The sequence below is a fragment of the Megascapheus bottae genome, chromosome 25 (genome assembly GCF_031878675.1).
Source record: "Megascapheus bottae isolate mThoBot1 chromosome 25, mThoBot2.hap1, whole genome shotgun sequence".
NCBI classification, from domain to species: domain Eukaryota; kingdom Metazoa; phylum Chordata; class Mammalia; order Rodentia; family Geomyidae; genus Megascapheus; species Megascapheus bottae.
Window position 1 is genome coordinate 12,875,767 of NC_143533.1, and position 22,222 is coordinate 12,897,988.

Sequence of the window (22,222 nt, forward strand, 5' to 3'; positions counted from 1 at the left end):
GAAGCGGGTCGGGAAGTCGTCACTTCCGCCGGGACGGCTCAGTGCGTCCGGGTCAGCTGCTACGCCTGCTGTTACCTCTGTGGGTTGGGGAAGTGGCCTGGGGTTTCTATCGCCGACCGAGGGGAGCGGGCTCCGCTCGGCGCTACCTTCTACGACCTGGCCGTCAGCCCCACGTCGCCGGCCTGGAGGGGCGAAGAGAACGAGGGGGCCCCGGCTGCCTCCGGGGTGAGTGCGGCCTGGATAGACTGGACATTGGGGTGGGGGGCCTGGGCCTGGGGGGCCGCGCGTCCTGGGGTTGGAGGCGCGCTTGCGAGGGACGCGTGCCCACAGCTGCCGGAGCCAGAAAGCCCTGGGCTTATCTGTGGCCTGGGGCACCGGAGAACCAACGCCGAGGCACCTCCCAGGGCCCGCCCAGCTTCGGTCCCCGCCCTTGGCCAGGCTCTTCGCTTTTGCCTATCCTGTCGTCCCCCCCCCCACCCTCTTCCTTTTCCGTTGGTGGTGCGTGTGCTTTGGATGAACAACTTCTACACACACACCAGCCAGGGTGCGGCAAAGAGTCAAGTTGGTTCCTTATTTATGTCCAGCGTCCATCCAAAGCAGAACAAAGAAACTTCGGTATCTGGTGTACCTCATAGCCCCGGGAGATAGACGCGGAAACGACACAAGTAATCAGAGCTTTAATAGACCTTCCTGAGCAAGCAGAAGCAGAATACTGGGCGTGTGTACTTGTAAAGCTGAGTCTCTGGCTTGTTTTCAGCATTACTTTTTCTATTTAAGTACCTGGCACAGTAATAATAATAACTGGGATTTTTCCGGATGTAGTTGGTGCCACTGGAGAACGTAGTACGTACACTAATGTTAAGTTCAGAAATTTGGGTCTTCATACATTATGTTGGAACTGTCATTGTCCTACCAGCCCTCCTCCCCCCCTCCCCAGGGGCACAGCTTTTGCCCTGTGTGTGCATCAGGAGAATCATCGTTCCTCCCATTTAGTTCCTTGAATGAAGTACGTGATCGCATCATGCAGTTGCTTTTTAGCCTCACTTTGGTTTAGTTAGGATCATCCTGACACCACCCCCCCCCCCCAGCACTTGATTTCTTCTGTGAGTGTGTGCATCTGCCTGCCTGCCTGCCTGTGTGTGTCTTTTTGTCTGTGCGTGTGTATCTGCCTGCGACAGTACTGGCACTTGAACTGGGCCTTGTGCCCTTGTTTGGCTTTTGTGCCCAAGGCTGTCACTCTGCCACTTGAGCCACACCTCCACTTCCGACTATTCTATCCTGGCTGGCTTTGAACAGTGATCCTTATATCTAAGCCTCCTGAGAAGCTAGAAATAGAAATGTGAGCTGGCCAGGTGCTGATGGTTCATGCTTGTAATCCTAGCTACTCAGGATCTACTGAACTAGCTACTCCTGGCTTCTAAGGATCATGTATAGAACTAGCCCGTATAGAATCTAGCCGGGGGGACTTATCTCCACTTAACTGAAGTAAGAGTAAATGGAGATTGCTGTGTTAGAACAGTTCTAATCTGGATCTGGATGGGAATCAGGATGTAGGGGTCATAATAATACCGATGTTTTGTACTTCATGTGATTGTTAGTTGAAACAGGAGATGAGAACAAATGTGAAAAGCACTGTGTGGCAGAAGCTTTGTTCATTATACTAGAGTAATTCAGGTAGAACAAGTGATCATGTGAGCATCTTAGACTGTAAGTACAGGGCTCGAAATGTGATTTAGTAGTAGCATGCTAACACCTAGCATTCCTGTCCTGGGCATTGAATTCTAGGCCTGAGCACTGTCCCTAACTTCTTTTTACTTAAGGCTAGCACTCTACCACTTGAGCCACAGTACCACTTCTGGCTTTTTCTGTGATTAATTGGAGATGAGAGTCACTGTGGGACTTTCTTGCTGGAGCTGGTTTTATAAACTACAATCATCAGATCTCACCCTCTTAAGTAGCTGGAATTACAAGTGTGAGCCATCGGTGCCCAGTCTGTAACTAGAATCTTGATATTTCATTTCTGCTTATCTTGCTAATAAGCTGCTTCTGGAAACCTCCCCCTCTCTTTTATCTTGATTAGATTTACCACCATACCTGTTTTCTGAAGCTGTGTAAGGAAGCAATCTACTACTTTTTAAATTATTAGGATTTCAACAGGCATTGTCTTAAAATGTTACTTCCATGGTCTTTTTTTTTTTGATTCCCAAAATGAAAAACACCACAGTTAACTCGTGAATCAGCAGTATCATGATTTTCTTCACAGTAGTTATGCTTGTATGAACTATCCTTTCCTGTTTTTCTGCTTAGTGATACAGTGTTACCAAGAGTAGAATTCTTAGTTGTTTAACTTATTTTTATCTACCTCTTGTACTTACTTTTTCCCAATGTTCTTGGTGGAATAATCAATGTTTATTTCTCCTCCTCCTCCTTAGTTCGTCATCCCCCCCCCCAAATTAAATATATACATGACCATAGGCTAAGGTATGTTAATATCACATGATTCAATCTATTAAGAGTAGAAGACTCAAAGGACTAAAGGAGTTGGGCTTTCAGTGGTTAAAGGTGATGTCAGTGTTCTCTTGTTCAAGCAGTAAAACAGCATAAAGGCTTGGATTACCCTCTACATTTTCACAGGAGAAATATTTTTTTTACAAATAAAGAATGTGTTTACCAAGAGGAATTTATATTGTATATAAGTAGGCTTTCAAAAACATTGATTATGATTTTCAGAGGTAAAGCAAATAAGAATCATTTATGTAGTTTAGCAAGAAAAATAAACTAAAGAGGTTGAGCAGAAGGCTTGCTTGCTTATCCAAGATCATACTGTGCAGTTAAATATTTATCCATTTAATATCTCAGGCTTGTAAATGTTCCAGACATGATTGTTTGCAACTTTCAGTCACTGTGTTTACTTTTGAAATATTAACTATTTTTTAAAAAGACATTCAGAATACTCTGAAATTTTTCTTGAATAACCAGTAGAGCAGTGACATGTGATAATTGGAAGCTTTCTATTTCCTTTTTTGTTCTTTCTTTTTTTTTTTTTTTTTTTTTTTTTTTTGCCAGTCCTGGGCTTGAGCTCAGGTCCTGAGCACTGTCCTTGGACTTTCTCAAGGCTAGAGCTCTACCACTTGAGCCTCAGCACCACTTCCGGCTTTTTTCTATGTATGTGGTACCGAGGAATCGAACCCGGGTCTTCGTGCATGCTAGGCAAGCACTTTAACCACTAGGCCAAACTCCCGGCCCTGTTCTCTTTCTTTTTTGTTGTTTTTTTCTTTCCAGAAGGGAGGGGGTCAAAGACTGGTACTTGAACTAGGTATTTGATGCTTTTGCTTATTGGGTGGCGCACTACCACCTGAGACACACCTCCACTCCCCGAAGCTTTTTCCCATTATTGAAAGTAACCCTTTTATTAATTACAATAAAAATATTTTAAAAAAAGAAGGAAGGGAGGAAAATTGCTACTGCTGAGTATGTATTAGTTAATTCATCTGTTTGTAATATAAAGAAATGCAATATTCATGTGAAGGTATGGCTAATGTTGGTGTTTGAAAGTTATTCTGCGTGCCATATAAAAAGATATACCTATGAAGCATATCAAAAGTTAGCATAATTCATTAATTGGACAAGATACTGAATAAACTTTAAGTGCATCAGAAGTTGTGGCATCAAAATTCTAAAAAGCATGGTCTAGTGGTAGAGTGCTTGCCTTGCATGCACTGGATTTGATTCCTTGGTACCACATACACAGAAAAAGCCAGAAGTAGTACTATGGTTGAAGTGGTAGACCGCTAGCCTAGAGAAAGCCTAAGATAATGCTTAGCCCCTGAGTTTAAGACCCAGGGCTACAAAGAGGGGGGGAGGGTGGAAGGAAGGACAGACAAAGAGAAGCATAAATGGTAGTATACCACATTTTTGTTGCTGAGTCATGAGCATAAATATTACTAGTGTTTGCATTCTAGAATGGACATGTAGCCAGTGGACAGGAAACTTACAATTCTATAATGGAGAAGAAAATATATTTATTTACCTTTTTTTATTATTTACCTTTTAAAAAAAAAATTTTGAAAACCGAGTCTGGCTTTCAGTCATCCTACTTTGAATCCCAAGTGCTGAAAGTATAGGTGTGCACTACCTCACCTGGCTGTTTACTTTTATATCTTGTCCCTACTTCAATTTGTTATGTAACTTATAATATGAAATACATTTTAAGTCACAACGAGACACAAATCTGTATGAATACAGCTACAAATATTTTCACCTAACACTATCCTTACTACAAGCAGATTTCATGCTACTTATATTTTATTCTCTTATAATTCTGTAAAAGAAAAAAGTTTCAACCAAATAAATTGATTTCATAGCTGCATCATTGAACTGGAAGCTCTGTAGTTAATAGAGATAGGAATTAAATTCCTGCCAATTTTTTTTTTTCTTAACAGGATATTGCCTCTCTGGATTATCAGGAGTTGGAAGTTGACATTGAATCTAGGCTAAGGATGGAAGGTGTAGAATTGAAAGAAGAATGGCAAGATGAAGATTTTCCAATGTGAGTATACTTTTCATTGAAATGAAAACCTCAGAATGTCTTTATTGAGGCATCACTTGATGAATATTAGGTTTTTTTTTTTTTTTTTTGGTCGTAGAACTTGAACTCTGGGCCTGGGCACTGTCCCTGAGCTCTTCAGCTCAAAACTGCCACCCTCCCCCTTGAGCTGCAGCACCACTTCCAGTTTTCTAGTGGTTTATTGGAGATAAGGGTCTCACTGACTTTAATGCCTGGGCTGGCATTGAACTGCGATCCTCAGATCTCAGCCTCCTTAGTAGCTAGGATTATAGGCATGAGCCACTGCTGAATATTAGGCTTTAAAAAAAAAAATAGTACTTCTAAGTGATTATTTGATGCAAAGAAATGAACATTCAACAGCCGGAATGATTCTCTTATTGTTTGCTTACCAGTATATACTTATCTTAAATCTCAGACTTTCCCCTTATTATGAAAGTGTTTTAATGTAGTATTTTTAAATTTTTAGGGTGTGAGAACTCCTAGAAAGGACTCTGTAGTTGTCTGTTAAGAATTTTTAAGTTGTGTAGATTTTTTTCCAGGAAAAAACTTAGTAAACAAATAAAACAAGCATCTTCATATTCTGCCCCGACACCTTGACACTTTCCAAAGGCAGACCTTGTATTTAAGTGATGGTTCCACTTTGTCTTGGTCAAAAGACTTCCAGGGCACCTTAGCAATTGGAATATGGACAGCTAAAGGGAGAGCTGGAGGAGGCATTATCATACACAGCAGTGATAGTGGTAGAGAGTGCTAGACTCAGAACTATAGCGACTGTTACCATATTTTAATTGTGAATGAAAAGAAGCTGCATGCAGCATATCATGCACCACATTGTATTAATGCATTGGAATTGATTTATAGGCTATGATTTTTGCATAAGAGTTACAGTTGTTGCTGGGTACTGGTAGCTCGTGCCTATAATCCTAACTATTCGAGAGACTGAGACCTAGGGATTGAGATTCAAAGCAAGCTCTACAGGAAAGTCTATAAAACTCATCTCCAATTAACCTCCAGAAAGCTGAAAGTGAATGTGGCTCAAGTGGTAGAGAACCAACTTGAACTCAGGCCCTGAGTTCTAGCACCAAAAAAAAAAGAGAGAGAGGAAAAAAAGTAGAAAAGATTTAAGGAATTTATGTATGTTTATGTGTTACATAGAGTTATAAAGCATGTTTTAACAGTCTGAGATTTTTTTTAATTAATTACTGGATTAAAGATACTTATGCCTGTGTCTTCCAGCCCTTTACCAGAAGATGATAGTATTGAAGCAGATATACTAGGTGTACCTGGACCAGAGAACCATCCTGGTAAGTAGTTTGCACTTTTCTCTCAGTGGACTTCGTGACTTTGAACACATTTCTTTGTCAGGAGAAAGAATCACTGAGCTTTTAGAGAAATTAATTGCACATTGAGTAGAGCTGTTTCTATACCACCACCACCACCACCCTGTAGGGGAGCCAGAAGTGTGGCCTAGTGATAGAGTGCTCGCCTCGCATGCACAAAGTCCTGAATTCAATTCCTCGGTACCATATACACAGAAAAAAAATGGAAGTGGTAATGTGGCTCAAAGGGTAGAGTAGTAGCCTTGAGAAAACCCAAGAACTGTGCCCAGGCCCTCAGTTCAAGCTCCAGGACTAGCAAAAAAATGGTGTTTGGAAATGTTTGCAAGAAGTAGAAAAAGTTCATTTTAATATGGCTATAAAGTCTTCCTCTATTACTTAAAAAGGCATGGCTGCCTCATTGATCTCTTGCCAGTGATGTAGAAGTACTGATCAAAATCCAAATTTTGTGAATTACTAATATGTTGGAATTTTGTTTAAAGAGTCTTTGAAGAACTAAGCTGAAATGTTTTTTTGTCTTTCAATTCTAGAGTCCCTAGAAGTTAATGGAAATAAAGTGAGAAAGAAACTAACTGCTCCAGACATTAGCCTAACACTGGATCCTAGTGATGGCTCTGTGTTGTCAGATGACTTGGATGAAAGTGGGGAGATTGATTTAGATGGCTTAGACACCCCATCTGAGAACAGTAATGAGTTTGAGTGGGAAGGTAAGTGTTTCACTGTTTCTGATTGTGCCTTGTTAATGAATCCTTTTCATCATGTACGTCTCTTTTTATAATGCCACTCTTTTTAGGAAAATCAGAATAATTGCTAAACCTTAAAGCTTTATTATAAAGCCTACTGATAATATACAATGTGTTAAGGGATTTTCTTTTCAAATAGTTATTTTAAGCTGAATTGTTACTGAGATAGGAGATTCTGAAAATATAAAAGTTTTGTTTTAACAGAATGCACTACAAATACTCACAAATTTGCTGAGAGTTCTGGACAGAAGTTTTTGTTTGGTGCTGTGTGCGTGTGGGTGTGTGCGTGTGCATGCGCATGTGTGTCAGTTATGGGGCTTGGACTCTGGGCCTGCTCTTTAGCTCTAGGCTGCCACCCTACCCCTTGAGCCAGCCACAGCCCTTCTTCCCCTTTTCTAAGAGTTTCAAGGTCTTTAGTGCCTGGGCTGGCTTAGAACCATGATCCTCAGATCTCAGCCTCCTGAGTGGCTAGGATTATAGACGTGAGCACCACGCCTTTTTTTTTTTTCTTTTTCATACCAGTCCTTGGGCTTGAACTCAGGGCCTGGTACTTTCCCTGAGCTGCTTGTACCTAATGAGGTTCTACCTAATGATGTTTTTTTGTTGTTTGTTTGTTTGTTTTTGTCAGTCCTGGGCTTGGGCTCGGCCTGAGCACTGACTGTCTTTGGGGATTTCTCAAGGTTAGAGTTCTACCACTTAGCCACAGCACCACTTCTGGCTCTGTGTGTGTGTGTGTGTGTGTGTGTGTGTGTGTGTGTGTGTGTGTGTGTGTGTGTGTGTGTGTGTAACCAAGGAATCGAACCTGGGTCTTTGTGCATGCTAGGCAAGCAGTCTACCACTAGGCCAAATTCCCAGCCCCCTAATGATGTTTTACTTCAAAATTACCAACATGAGTTAAAGTGTACTTAAGCCCTCAACTTTGTCATTTTATTTATTTAGAATTCAAAGGAATTGGATTGTATTTTGTTTGCATGCTTTCTTGCATTAGACAGTAGCTGTCTATATCCTTGTATAGTTGTTAATAACTTACATACCATCTTTAAAATTATTTTACTTTGAACTTACATTAACATTAGGCATTTTATCTACAGTTTTACTGGTTCAATATACAGTCCAGTAATAAGCAATATTTTTAAAGATACTGAAATAGTTTTCTGCCTGTGTGTTTTGTCTCTTTCTTTAATGCTGCTGTAGTCATTTCCTGGAAGGATATTTTCCGTTAACAGCTTTAACTTGGAAACAACTAACATGCAGTAGGTTTCCCCTTCCCCATCAGTTGGTAAGGATTATGATACTAAAATTTTAAAAATCATTACTTCATTTAAAATCAGCCAAACTGCAACCTGCAAGCATAAATTACACCTAATCATTGGTGCTTTGGCTCATGTTAATTTAAATAAATGTTTGCATGCATTCTTCAGAATGATCACGTGAAAAATGATCACTGAGCAGTTAACCACTTTCTATCTTGTATTATAGTCCTTGGGATTTATATGTTAAAAATATTGTCTCTCAGGCAGTAATGTATAGTAGTACATACCATTAATAAAGTCATAAGTGGACAACCTAGAAAGGAATTATACAGCCAGTGTATTAAGATTTTGATAGCTACATAAATTGTCTTCTAAATTTGTCGATACACATTGCACTCTGATCAGCTGCTTTGTTAAATTGAAGAGCTAAAAAAGTCTTAGAAAACTGACTTCTAAAGACAAAATAATATCACCTTAGGATAGAGTGAGGCTTCTCCAGTATTTTGGAAGAGATATTTCAAATTCCAATGATGCTATGAGAATTCCTTACACCAGCATGTATGATGTACACCTGTATGCCCAGCTACTTGAGAAGCTGAGGTGGAAGCATGATTTGAACCCAAAAGTTTGAGGCCAATCTGGGCAGCAAAGAGACACCATCTCTTGACTAATCTAGATAGTAAAGTGGTTAACTTATCATTTGATTTTTATTGTATAAATAACAATTTGCAATTCAAAAAACTTTTATTTTGACAGATGATCTTCCAAAACCCAAAACTACTGAAGTGATTAGGAAAGACTCAATTACTGAATACACAGCAGCAGAGGAAAAAGAAGATGGACGACGCTGGCGTATGTTCAGGATTGGAGAACAGGACCACAGGGTTGATATGAAGGCAATTGAACCCTATAAAAAAGTTATCAGCCATGGAGGTAAGACTTAACTGAAGATTATGCTGGCTATGGTAGTTCAAGCTTACAATCCTAGCTACTTGGGAAGTGGAAATCACCAGACAGCTGGAGGAATCACCATTTGAGCCTGGCTCAGGCATAAAAGTTCTCAGTACTTCATCACAACTAGTATCTGAGCATGATGGCAAAGACCTGTCATTTCTATCTATATTGTGAAACAAGCGTCACAGCCTATCTCTGCTAAAACAGAGTCTGGAGGAGTGATTCAAGGAGATAGATTACCTGCCTAACTGTGGAGCCCCTGAGTCTAATCCTCAGTCATGACAACAAATATTTAAGGCAAAGTATTACATGAAATTGAAAGAATAATTCTTTAATCATTTTAGGAACATCTCAGGTTTGAAGCAAAAAAAAAAAAAACCTACAGAAAAGTTTGTATTGAAAAACGTCTTTCTCCCACCTGTCTTTTCACCATCCAAAACTGGTTTACTTTGTCTCCTTTCTATGACTTTATAATTGATACACAATGAATTTATATACTATAAATATACAGTTAATGTCTCTATAACTAAATGCCCATGTATAAAATCATTCTTTTTTTTGCCAGTTCTGGGGCATGAACTCAGGGCCTGGGCACCCTCTCTGGGCCTGCCTCTTTTGCTCAAGGCTAGCACTCTACCACTTGAGCTATGGGGCCATTTCTGTTTATGTGGTACTGAGTAATCAAACCCAGGGCTTCATGCAAACACTCTACCTCTAGACCACACTCCTGGCCCCTGTAATCATTCTTAAACATAGAAAATTATGTCCAAGAAAATTTTTAATACCCTTTCCCAGTGACATTACCCCTCAATAGGTGTCATTATTCTAACATCTACCTCTTTGTGATTAGTTTTGCCTCTTAAAATTATGTAAAAATATAACTATGCTATTCACTGTGTTTATCCATGTACATGTTGGCAATAGTTGATCCCTTCTTATTGCTGAATAGCGTTCAATGCATGGAAAAACTACATTTGCTTATCTCTTCTCCTGGTGTGAGTTGTTTACATTTTGATTATTATGAATGAAACTACTAAGTCAGCTGGGTGCTGTGGCTCAGGTCTGTAATCCTAGCTACTCTGGAGGCTGAGATCTGAGGATCTCAGATTTAAAGCTAGCCCAGGCACTAAAGAACTGTGAGACTCTTATCTCCAATTAATCACTAGAAAATATAGGAAGTGGGGCTGTGGCTCAGGGTTTGGGCAGTAGCCTTGCGCTGAAGAGCTCAGGAACAGTGCCCACGCCCAGAATTCTAGCCCCAAGACTCACAAAAAAAAAAAAAACTACTGAGTCATTGTTATACAAATCTTTTCTTGGATATTAGTAAAACTTGATCTTAAACTGTAACTCTTAATTGTTTTCCTTACAACACTAAACAGATCACTTCATAACTAGTTCGTTCCACATTTCTGTAAGCACCCACTTCGTATATTTTTAAGATGTGCAAAAATAATAAAATGTAGTTTATCCCCTTAGGAAATTTACAAAGTCAAATAAGACAGCAATGAAAATTTAAGTTGTAATTCCTGTCAGGCTCAACTGTACAATATAGAGTTTGCATGATGCAAATAATCAGAATACAGCTCATTCTGGACAGCATATCTGGTCACAAGTCCTAATGCTGCCCAGAGTAGGTCAGGCATACTGGTTTTTTTCCTTGCATGAAATCATTTCCACTTGTTTTACTCTACCAAATATATTACCCTCCTTATCGCTACAGTCTTCATTCATCTGAAAGCAAATCACTTGAATATTTGCAGTTACATTCTTATGCCTAATTAAATCTTACTCAAGATGAAAAAAGCAAGATAATCTGGATCAGAAAGTCCACAGATAATCATTGGTTCATAGAAATCAACTTGTAAGACCTTTCAGAAATAGCACTTCATTTTCTTTAGGGATCTTATCTTACTGGATTACCATGCTTAATATGTTTTGTGACTTTTTAAGAAAGCTAGTAAAGATTTTGTTGTTCTTGAAATACCAGATTTGTTTACTTTGTGTTTAAAGACAATAGGAATGACTTTTAAGCAGTGGTACTGGATATAACTTACTAGCTAATGGTTATAGTTGGAATGCATTTCTGCAGTTATCTTCACCAAGAATTATGTCAGATATATAATCATTTCTTGATTTTAACATCTCCTTTTGAAAAAGCAGCCACTACCAGGTGCCAGTGGCTCACACCTATAAACCCTAGTCACTCAGGAAAGTGAAGTCTAAGAATCACAGCTCAAAGCCAGCCTTGGCAAAAAAAATCCCTAAGACTCACCTCCATTTAATCACCAAAAAACCAGAAGTGGTGCTGTGGCTCAGTGGTAGAATGAGAGCCTTAGAAGAGCTCAGAGACAGCGCCCAGGCCCTTAGTTCAAGCCCTGTGACTAACTACAACAAAAGCCAGCCACTTTAACCATAGTTTTAATGTTTTACTCAGATGTGTGTGTCTACTTGAATATGTCACTTTATTTCTCTGCTTGCTTAAATATGACTTTTTACTGTGTTCGTTGAAGTTAGTCATTCCGATCAACCATACAAATAACTTCTCATAAGTCTTCAGAGTAAAGTCACACAGGTTAATTTTATCTTCATTTCTTGTTTAGGATATTACGGAGATGGGTTAAATGCCATTGTTGTGTTTGCTGTGTGTTTTATGCCTGAAAGTGGCCAGCCTAACTACAGGTACCTGATGGATAATCTCTTTAAGTAAGTACACACATTTTGATGTATGGATAGAATTTTGAGTTAGACTTCTAGGTTCAGGAAGTGAACTTAACCTGTATAAAAACTATAGTCACTGTTGCAGTTTTTTAAGCCCTATTCTCAGGCATTATAAATCTGGTTTTCCACTTTAACAGGAAAATTGGCATTTTAAAATTAGAAATTTGTTCTTGAATTATCTTTTAACCGATTTATTTTACATTTGTGGCACATTAAATTTAAGGACATTACTTTAAGCTCAAAATCATATGGCTAAGTTATATTTGTCCCTAGAAATCCCATGTAATGAGCTGACTCTTCAATTTTCATGGAGTGAGTCCATCTCTCAGGTTGGTGAGGATCTTACAATCTTTACTGTGGAAAAATTCAAGCATCTACAAAAAGAAAGATATATAAAATATATTTATCAGTCACCTACTGTAGCAGTTAACAATCTATACTTAATTCTCAGTTTTTTCCCCACTGTGTGATTTTGAAACAAATCCCAGACAATGTCAGTTGTATTCTATAGATATTTTAATACGTATCTTGAAGGAATAACTTACTGTTTTAGATAATCATAATATCAGGTAATATAGTTTTAAATTGTATTTTCCCTCATTGTGGGGGAAAGAAGGGACTTGTATTAATTGGAGAAGCCAGGTAGTTCTGCACAATGATATTTAAGGATTATATTGAATTTGTTTTTTACAGATATGTTATTGGCACTTTGGAGCTGTTAGTAGCAGAAAACTACATGATAGTTTATTTAAATGGTGCAACAACTCGAAGAAAAATGCCCAGTCTGGGATGGCTCAGGAAATGCTATCAACAGATTGATAGAAGGTAATGGAAATGCAAGCATATAGCAAGTTTGAATGACTTTTATAGTGGATTTATTGGATTTTTATTTTCTGTTATCATTTAAGGATTGCATATCTACTTAAATGGTATTTGGTAATTTCATAAGTATTCTCAAAAGGCACTATTTTGGAAAGTCAAGAAAGAAATTAATTTGACTGTCCTTTATAAAAATAACTTGAATTCTTGAAAGTAACTTACAAGGTTGTTCTTCATTTTTCCTTATTCTATGTAACACATACCTTTAATTTGTCTCTTGGGAAAGACTGGAGAATGTAGTACTTTTAGTGTTTTGTCTAATGTATAGCTTAGTATATTTGTGTGTCTGTGTGTGCGTGTGTGCTCACGTCAATCCTGGGACTTGAACTGAGGGTCTAGGTATCGTCTTTGAGGGGGAGAGTTTTTTGCTCGAGGATAGTTCTCTTGAGCCACACTCCACTTTTGGCTTTTTGCTGGTTAATAGGAGATAAGAATCTCATAAATTTCCCTACCTGCACTAGGTTCAAATCAAGATCCTCAAATCTTAGCCTCTGAACGTTGCGAATGTGAGCCACTGGCACTGCCTGGCTGCTTGGAATAGTTTATTTCATATTTAGGTGTATTTTTTCTTTGAAACAAACTCTAGAATGTATTTATTGGCTTGGAAATTAATTTATAATAATTGGAGGAACTGGGCCAGGAGTTTGGCCTAGTGGTAGAGTGCTTGCCTAGCATGCACGACGACCCAGGTTCGATTCCTCGGTACCACATACATAGAAAAAAGCTGGAAATGGTGCTAAGGCTCAAGCGGTAGAGCTCTAGCCTTGAGAACGTCCAAGGACAGTGCTCAGGCCCTAGGCTCAAGCCCAGGACTGACAAAAAAAAAAATAATATTAATAATTGGAGGAACTTTAATCTTCTAATTGGTTTGATTTTCTTTTATGGAGTCAGTACCAACTTCTCTCTATTGTTACATTCATTATTGGCCTGGCTGACAAATTCCTGGAATGTATTACTAGGAGACACTTAACAAGCTATACTATAAACATAAATTTGGCAGAATAGAGTGCAATTTTTTTCATAGGACCAGGTGAGACGCCAGTATTCAAGACCACATAGTCTTCAGGAGTTTAGAATGGCATTTTTTTTTCAGTTAGTTTATATAAACTTGCATATCTTCTACAATGGTAGAAATTGTAGAAATTCCTAACTTTTGTGTCTTTTTTTTAAACTCCAGGTTACGGAAAAACCTAAAATCTCTAATTATTGTACATCCCTCCTGGTTTATCAGGACACTTCTGGCTGTTACAAGACCATTTATTAGGTATCTCTGAGAGTTCTTAAAAAAAAAATTCTTTGTATAAATTTCTTGTCAATTATATTAGAACTATTAAAATAATGGTTTTATTTTCTGTGTTTTTTTCTTTCCCTAGCTCAAAATTCAGCCAAAAAATTAGATATGTCTTTAATTTGGCAGAACTAGCGGAGCTTGTTCCCATGGAATATGTTGGCATACCAGAATGCATAAAACAGTATGTTTTGTCTCATTTCTTCAACTATTATCTTTACATTTTGATGTGCAAGGGGTACTGTATTTTAACACTTACTCTTACTTCATATATTTGAAACAAAAAGAAAAAAGAGAAAGAAGCTGCCACATATACCTCCTTCCCCCCATGTCTTCCCAGAAGTCACTGTTTTTTTCAGACTCACAGGTGAAGAACTAGGAGACATGATTTTCTGGTCATGAGTCATTTTGTATTTATAAAGGCTTTACGCACTAAGAAGTAATATAGTGACTAGTCAATAGTAAGGCACATTCTCCAAATGGAGCCCTTTACTCTCAAAATTCGTATACACTTACTGTGCTATTTTTTTTTAATCATGTTGCTACAGAGAAACAAACTTATTTAAATCAGACTAACTTTAGTATTTTCCAATGATTAGAATTTGTTCGGGTAACAAAATTCACTTCTGTTGAACCCCTAAAAAGACTTGAACATCACAGTGCCATTACATAGAGACATGTGTATGTTGTCTTAGTCTGAAGTTTTAGTTTGATGTAACTAAGCCAGATTTATTGAGTCAATATTTTCTACATAGTGTTTCCTTTAAACAGTTGGGCTTGCAAACTTAAAAAGTTTTTTTAATAGTACCTTTTTTGTTTATGTTTTTATTAATCTCATAACATATTTACTGAAATAACTTTTCCCTACCAAGGTATGAAGAAGAAAAGTATAAAAAGAAACAAAAAAGGTATATGCACACCTTGACTGGGTTGCATCTAGACTAGTTCATTTGCATCGCACAGACTAACTCTTATTGATTGGTTAGCTTGTACACAAAGATAATGGCACTTGTAAATATAAATATACCCCAACATACAATACAAGGTGAATCCAAAGTTTCTGATGCTGAATATGACTTTTGATTCACCCTGTTTTAATACCAGATATAATGCCAATTAGGAATTCAGTCCCCTCTTTACCTACTTGTGTGAATAAACCAAAGAAATTACTGAGCATGGTATTTAAAATGCCAAAATACTCAAGTGTTGCTTTTGTAGTGTTTATGCAGGGCTGGGGATGATAGAGTGCCTTCCTAACAACCAAAGGCCTGGATTTGATCACAGCACTGAAAACAAAAAATCTACTTAACCAGGTCTGGTGTTGCTGCCCTGTAGTCCAAACACTTGAGAAGTGGAGGCCAAAGACTATGAGCTGAAGGCCAGTAGGACCCTGTGTGATAACACTTTTTGCAAAATATTTTAAGGAATCTTTTAAGGAATCAATTTATTTTATTGGGGTTGATAATTATATTTGCAATGCATACATTCTTTGGCTAACCAACATTGATCTCCTTGTATGCTTAAATTAAATAGCCTGCTAACCAGTCAAATTCTTCATGTGATAAAATACCTAAATGAACCATTTAACTGTTAAACACTCTGCTTTCATAAAAAAATTTTTGAACAAATCTGCTTTGAGCTTAACAACCTATTGTCTATTAAAAGCTTGGCATAGAAGATGAAAGGCAAAGATATTAAATAGTTACTAGTTTATATGGAAATTTTTAAAAAGCATATGATTGGTGTCTAATTTGTTAATACACTTTTTGTTTCAAATGTTTTGTGTTAAAGACACCTGTCTCACTCTCACTTATGTAGTTCAGGCTGGCCTCAAACCCAACATTCCTCCTGCCTTAGCCTCCTTAGTGTTGGGATTGCAAGCCTGTGCCACCAAATCCTGCTTGTTTATAGGTTTTTTTATTTTTTTGACAAAATATTAAAGCACAATTTAATAGAACCTTAAAATATTTAAGATGAGAAATTTATTTGTATTATTTTGACCATCTGTGGAACCAACTGTAAATATTACTGGAACCTTCCCCCCTCCCTGTCTTGGGGCTTGAACTCAGGGCCTGGGCACTGTCCTTGAGCTTTCTAAGGTTGGTGCTCTACCACTTGAGCCACAGCACACTTTAGGCTTTTTCTGTGTCTACCTCTAGGCCACAGCCCCAGCCCTGGAATATTCTTAATTTTAAACAAAGTTTGCCTCTCTTGGTGAGAATTCATTTAACCACATAATAGAATCTTTTCTAAGTGCCTCTTTATTGTTTAGCCAACACTAACAGATATAGAAAGTGATTTTAGATCATGCTGATTTCTTATTTTCTTCTTGATATTGCTATCCATTTGCCCAACAAGTAGACGAAATTTACAGTAATCTGAATTGTTAGAAAACTTTGAAATCAGCTACTAACCTGGATTTCAATAAGTTGTATTTATTGCCGAAATGCACTCCATAATGTCCTTCCTTAAAATGCTCTTAGTTAACTTAACTATCAAAAAGTAATTTAGAATTAGAAAAAAAGTAGAATTCATACTTTTTGTTTAAATGCCTTGTTTGAAACTGTCAGTATTGTTTTAGCTTGACTTTTTTTTGTTGTTGCTTGTGTTTGTTTTTCTGGTGTTTAATCTTAAATAGGGCCCTTAGATATATCTCTAGCACTGGTTAATGTCTAGTTTCTTTTTTATTTATTTATTTTGCCAGTCCTAGGGCTTGAACTCAGAGTCTGGGTATTGTCCTTGAGCTTCTTTTGATTAGGGTTACTGCTCTACCACTTGAGCCATAACACCGCTTCCAGCTTTTTTTTTTTTTTTTTTTTTTTTTTTTTTTGCCAGTCTTTGAACTCAGGGCCTGGGCACTGTCCTTGGACACATTTCGTGCAAGGCTAGCACTTTGCCACTTGAGCCACAGTGCCACTTCCAGCTTTTTCTATACATATGGTACTGAGGAATTGAACCTAGGGCCTTCGTGCATGCTAGGTGAGCACTCTACCACTAGGCTACACTCACAGCCCCTACTTCCAGCTTTTTCTGTGTATATGGAATCAAACCCACACTCCTGTGGCCCTCCAGTTTCTTTAGTCTTAAAAAATAAAACATTGTCAGCTTGAGAATATTATCAATTTTTCTATTAAATCTAGGTATAGGAACATGTATTGTGGTTTTCAAATTTTTCTTTTTCTTTTCTTTTTTTGTACAAGGGTTTGAATTAGGGTAGTAAGCTCTAGTTCTGCTTTTTTCACTCACAGCTGACTTTCCATCACTTAAGCCACACTCCAGCCTAGTTTTTATGCCGATTAATTAGAGATGAGTAGTTCAGACTTTTCTACCCAGGCTGACTTCAAAACTGAGATCCTCATATCTCAGCCTTCTGTGGGGCTAGAATTATAAGCATAAACCAATAGCACCTGGCTAAATACAGAAATGTGTTTTTAAAACCAAAACTTAGAAAGCCAGGCACTAGTAATTCAAATCTAGCTACTCAAGATGCTGAGATCTGAGTATTGTGGTTCAAAACCAGCTTGGGCAAGAAAGTCTGTGGCACTCCTGTCTCCAGTTAGCCCCAGAAACTGCAGGTAGAGCTTTGCTCAGAGTGATAGACACCAGCCTTGAGAAGACCAGCCTTGAGAAGACCTCAGGGATAGCACCCAGGTCTGGAATAGTTCAAGCGCCACTACAGACAAAAACAGCTTAGAGGAGGTTTGGTGTGGAAACTTTCTAAGTTACCATCTCTGTGATAAGCCCTCTTGTTTGAGGGGGAGAGAGGAGGATAAATACTGAACATTCTTAAATGTTTCTAGTGCTGTTTTCAAACTCAATGTAGTTCGGCCTGGCATTCCAGGCTATCAGTTGTTAAAATGTTTCAACAGAGTTTAAAAAGAATTACAGTATTAGTTCATAGCCTATTTCAACTTTGAAAAGATGGGTGTATATTACATACCAATATAATGAATATTTAAAATTTTCATATAGAATTATCCTAGGCCAAGACTGTTAGATCATAAGCCATGACTGTTGGTCTGTTTCACATAAACCTGCATAATCTTAATATTGGGTGCTGATAGTCAAAGTGATGGAAGCAGGTGTTGAAAGTATCTTCCTACATTGTCCCAGATGGCCTGAAACATTGCCTTCCATACCAGTGACTCAGACAGTAGACATAACAGCAGTAGACTGTTTTGCATGATCTCTGAAGGGTCTTCAAGTTTCCATGTACCTAAATTTGCCGACTACTAATCCAGTAAGATTTTTAATGCACATCCAGGTACTTTTTTTTTTTTTTTGGTCAGTCATGGGACTAGAACTCTGGACTTGGGTGTTGTCCTTGAGCTCTTCAGCTCAAGGATGCTGCCCTACCTGTTAAGCTACAGCACCTCTTCCAGTTTTCTGGTGATTAATTGAGATAAGAGTCTCTTGGACTTTTTGGTGCCCAGGCTGGCTTTGAACCACAATCCTCAGATATCAACCTCCTGAGTAGCTAGGATCACAGGCTTGAGCCACCGTGCCAAGCACATTCAGATACTTTTGAACATTAACTTTTTATGGCTTCTAACTATCAAAGTGAAAGGCATTCACAAAGTATACCAATGGATTCTGGAGAATAAAGTGTTAACTGGCCGATAGGTAGCTTTAGTGACACATTTCAGTTAAAGCCATTTTTGAGGGAGTTTGTTCTTCCTATTGCCAGTCTCTGTGGGTACCTGCTGTAGCCAAGCTTTAGCTTGTGAACTTTTAAGAAATGTGTTTGTATGTTAAGTATTTTTGTCATTTCTTAAAGAATCAACATTCACACTTCTTGCTAGTGTCATCCTGCCTTATAAAAGTTCTCTTATTGTTCTGGTTGGGGAAATAATGGTTGGTAATCTTGAACTGTGTCTGCTTCTTTGCAAAGCTTTGTTTTTTTAACTGAATAATATTCCAAGCTAAAAATAGGTGTTGTTTTTAAAAAGAAACTTGGTGGTGCTAATTATCTACATTTTTTTTTAAATTAGAGTTGATCAAGAACTAAATGGAAAACAAGATGAACCAAAGAGTGAACAGTAAGTTTAGCCTCTAGTCCAGACAGAAGTGAAGAATGTGCTGATGAAGCAGTGCTCTTTTTGCTTTTATTTTTATGTAACCTGTTACAAAATTGACTTGACTTTTTCTTAATGGACTTTTGTATAAGGAACTGTTCACTGCTGTATTGGTTTGCAGATGTCTTGAATTTTGCTCTTTAATGGCTATATTGTAATCATTTTATACTTTATATTGCTAAATAGAGAACTACACTTTAAAGCAACTTTTCCATTTGTTTATTGAATGATGGTTGCATCTTCAGTAAAATATTTATATGCATAAATGGCAAAGGAAAGAAATAATATATATTTTTATGTCTTGAGCAATATTTTTTAATGTATACTTACCTTGTGGAAGAATGTGCAGGTAAATAAGATCATGACTTTGTATAGTGCATGTTAGAATTTGTGTTTTTGTAAATGATTGAATATATTTCCTGAGTGACTTTGAAAATTAAGTTGCTTCAAGGGATAAACTGATTCTCATGAATACCCAAAGATCATGTACATAATATAAGCAGACTCATACCTGTCCCAAGTTGTTTTTTCACTTTAGCATATATTGTTCCTTAATTCAAAAGTGCAAATATAAGTGCATTGCACATTTTTTTCTTTTTTAAAGACAAGTCAAAAAGCCATTTTTAGAACTAGAAATTTTAAGAGGCTTAAGAATTAGGAATTATGTATATGTATATAGAGAATATTTTATCTTCTGACCCAAGTCAGAACTGTTTTTTAAAAATATTGTAGATCTGTTCACTCTAATGTGAAATGAGTTGTGTGTCCAGGGTTTCATTGCCCGTGAATGTGTGAGTGCTGTGTAGCATCGCAGAGAATGTGGTGAGTATTCACTGTCACAACTTTTCTGTAGAAAACAGGCTGCTTTTAAAACTGCTCTCACTGTGGGCACTTTACCAAAATGCTTCCATATCACTTAGTTGAACTAAGTACTTTGAGCTAGTCACATGTGTTCTATAAAGTTTTTGTGGAATTGTTTGGCAATACTGTAAATTACATTGTTTCTAAGTCATAGAACACCATTACATGTTATTACATTTAATAGAAACATGAAAAACTTGTTCTACATTGAAATAAATTTTATTTGCGCCTCCAAAGTTTAATTACATACAATAATCCTATACAATAATACTATATGTCATATACTATATGACATAGATTTATTTAGTAAACTTAATATCCAATATATTTGAAGGCCATACTACAGAACCCTTCATATAAGGTCTTTTTGCAAGAGTGGCCTAGATTAGTAAAATTAAACCAGAAGTGAGCTAAGCTTTTTAAGATTCATTCTCTCTCTTGTACTGAACACATATATCTATGGTTCTTTGTTGTTTAGGATTTTTTTTGTATAAACTGTTGCAAAGAGATTTTTTAAAAATTTTTATTTTCCTGCTAACTTAAATCCAGTTATAAGAGATGTTGGAGTATTCCAGGGATTCCCCAGCAGCCTCTCAACCTTGATCCAACATGTCCATTCTGTACTAATATCACTGCAGTAAATTAAGCCAAAGCCCTTTACTTAGTGAAATCTTAGAAATACTTTGTGCTGAAAAAAAGTAACTTAATAGTAAACTACTTAGGCATTCCTTCTGAGTTCACCACATCAGAATTATGAATAAAAATCATGTTGGGTTTCATTGTAATTGCATACAGTATCTGGAGGACATTTCAAGTTGTCACTCATCTATATATCTTCATCATCTCAAAATGGACTGAGCTTTTTGGAGGTGGTTTTCTACCACATTTAGTACTTGGCTCTTCAAAAGAATTGAAAAATACAAAAAATAATTTCAACTCTTTACTGTGTTGACTTTTGCTTTCGCATTCAATGTGCCTAACTTATTTTCTAACAAAGTGAACAGCTAGGCATGATGGTCCAAGCCTGTAACCTGAACACTCAGAAAGCTGAGTCAGGAGCATTGTGAATTCAAAACCAGCCTGAGCTACATTTCAGGACCCTGTCTCAGAAGGAAAGAAAAGCCTTCAAAGGGAACACTGATAACATTTGAGTTTAAATGAAGACATATTGTGAATCAGAGCCTTGAAAGGAGAAATGCTTTAACTTCTACCTTAATAGAATCTGATGTAAGAATGTACCCACAATAAATATTTCATACTTATAAAATATTTAGGTTAGAAGTAGTTAAATTTATTTGTACTTTGCAGCATTTCCCTATATTATTTGATGTTACTATTACCAAAATGAAAGCACTTGTAATTGTAGGATTTTGTCTCTTTTTCCTGAATTTTACTGGTTTAGATTTCATGTATGTATCACCGTTTTTTTTTTTGGTCAGTCATGGGGCTTGAATTCTGGGACTGGGAGCTGCCCCTGACCTCTTCAGCTTAAGGCTACTGCCCTACCCCTGGAGCCACAGCACCACTTCTGGTTTTCTAAAGTTTAATTGGAGATAAGAGTCTCTTGGTCTTTAATGCCGGGGATAGCTTTGAACCTTGATCCTCAGATCTCAGCCTCCTAAGTAGCTAGGATTACAGGCATGAGCCACCATGCCCGGCTTTTCCTCCTTTTCTGAAGCCATTTTGTCTGTGTGTAAAAACCGGAGCCACTAATCACTGAATCTGAAAGACCACCTGTGTCCATTCAGACCTCCTCTGATCCTGCTCCTTAGCCTCCATGTAAGAGTGACACATCTAAGCTATAGTTCAGGAATGCTGTGTGACAGCAGAGCTCACCTGGGAATGGAAGGTAAATGCTAAGGGTTAGAAAAGTGAAGAAGCCAGCCTGGAAGAAGTGCCCAGCTTTTCTCACCATCTTTGTTATACTTAAGATCTGTGCTTCCCTGTTTTAGTCAAGTTGTGTTAATCAAGAAATTTGATTCTTTGTTCTGCTTATATTCCTAAGCAACACCAAGAAAAGGCATGATAGTGACCCCACACTTAAACTGAGAATAGTCTTTAACTCAAGAGGGTGAGGAGGATTTGAAGAAATTGTTTCTAAGTAGTTGTAGCTAACATAGTTGAAAGATAAACTATATAATGGGTAAACTTCTATAATGGGTAAAGTTTCAGTGTCACTAGATGTACCTCTTGAGGGATGAAGTACATGTGATGGCAGCTGGTGGTGCCATTTCTTTATATCCAGCAGAAAAAGCTGAAGGCTGCATACAGTATGTGAATAGGAGACTGTGGATTAAAGGAGAAAAGATTTAGGAGTCCATATTTTCCTCCACTTTGCTCATTCACAAGCAAGACTGAACAGTTTGGGTAAGCTATTACAGTGCTCAAATTGAAGTCTATGACTTAATTTCCTTTTTCACTGTTGGTGAACATTAATGTACATTTTCATAATGGGCATTACTACTTAACTACATTGAATACTGATGTCCAGTGCTAGATAAGTAAATACCTAGTTCTAATTTATTCATCTGCCTACAGTCCCAGCAT

At 37.6% G+C, this 22,222-nt stretch overlaps 1 protein-coding gene across 3 annotated transcripts; it reads left to right on the forward strand.

Annotated features, from left to right (window-relative positions):
- The first annotated feature begins 37 nt into the window (after positions 1–37).
- Bnip2 (BCL2 interacting protein 2) lies at positions 38–20,616 on the forward strand. 3 transcript variants are annotated; one of them, XM_090358280.1, is made up of 12 exons: positions 38–225; positions 4,443–4,549; positions 5,804–5,871; positions 6,435–6,611; positions 8,657–8,833; positions 11,455–11,557; positions 12,266–12,397; positions 13,629–13,715; positions 13,825–13,923; positions 14,612–14,647; positions 18,731–18,778; positions 19,547–20,616. In XM_090358280.1, the coding sequence occupies exons 2-12, from the start codon at positions 4,500–4,502 to the stop codon at positions 19,569–19,571; spliced, it is 1,002 nt and encodes a 333-aa protein (XP_090214406.1). In that variant the 5' UTR covers positions 38–225; positions 4,443–4,499; the 3' UTR covers positions 19,572–20,616. The 3 variants fall into 3 exon arrangements, with proteins under 3 accessions (XP_090214406.1, XP_090214407.1, XP_090214408.1); XM_090358281.1 differs by having other exon boundaries at positions 18,731–20,616; XM_090358282.1 differs by lacking the exon at positions 14,612–14,647 and having other exon boundaries at positions 18,731–20,616.
- Positions 20,617–22,222: the final 1,606 nt, after the last annotated feature.

Excerpts from the sequence above, each read along its gene's own strand:
- Bnip2 (XM_090358280.1), top strand. The coding sequence starts at position 4,500 with ATGGAAGGTGTAGAATTGAAAGAAGAATGGCAAGATGAAGATTTTCCA. Across the intron at positions 11,558-12,265 it reads CTGATGGATAATCTCTTTAA|ATATGTTATTGGCACTTTGG; the intron begins GTAAGTACACAC and ends TGTTTTTTACAG. Across the intron at positions 14,648-18,730 it reads TATAAAAAGAAACAAAAAAG|AGTTGATCAAGAACTAAATG; the intron begins GTATATGCACAC and ends TTTTTAAATTAG.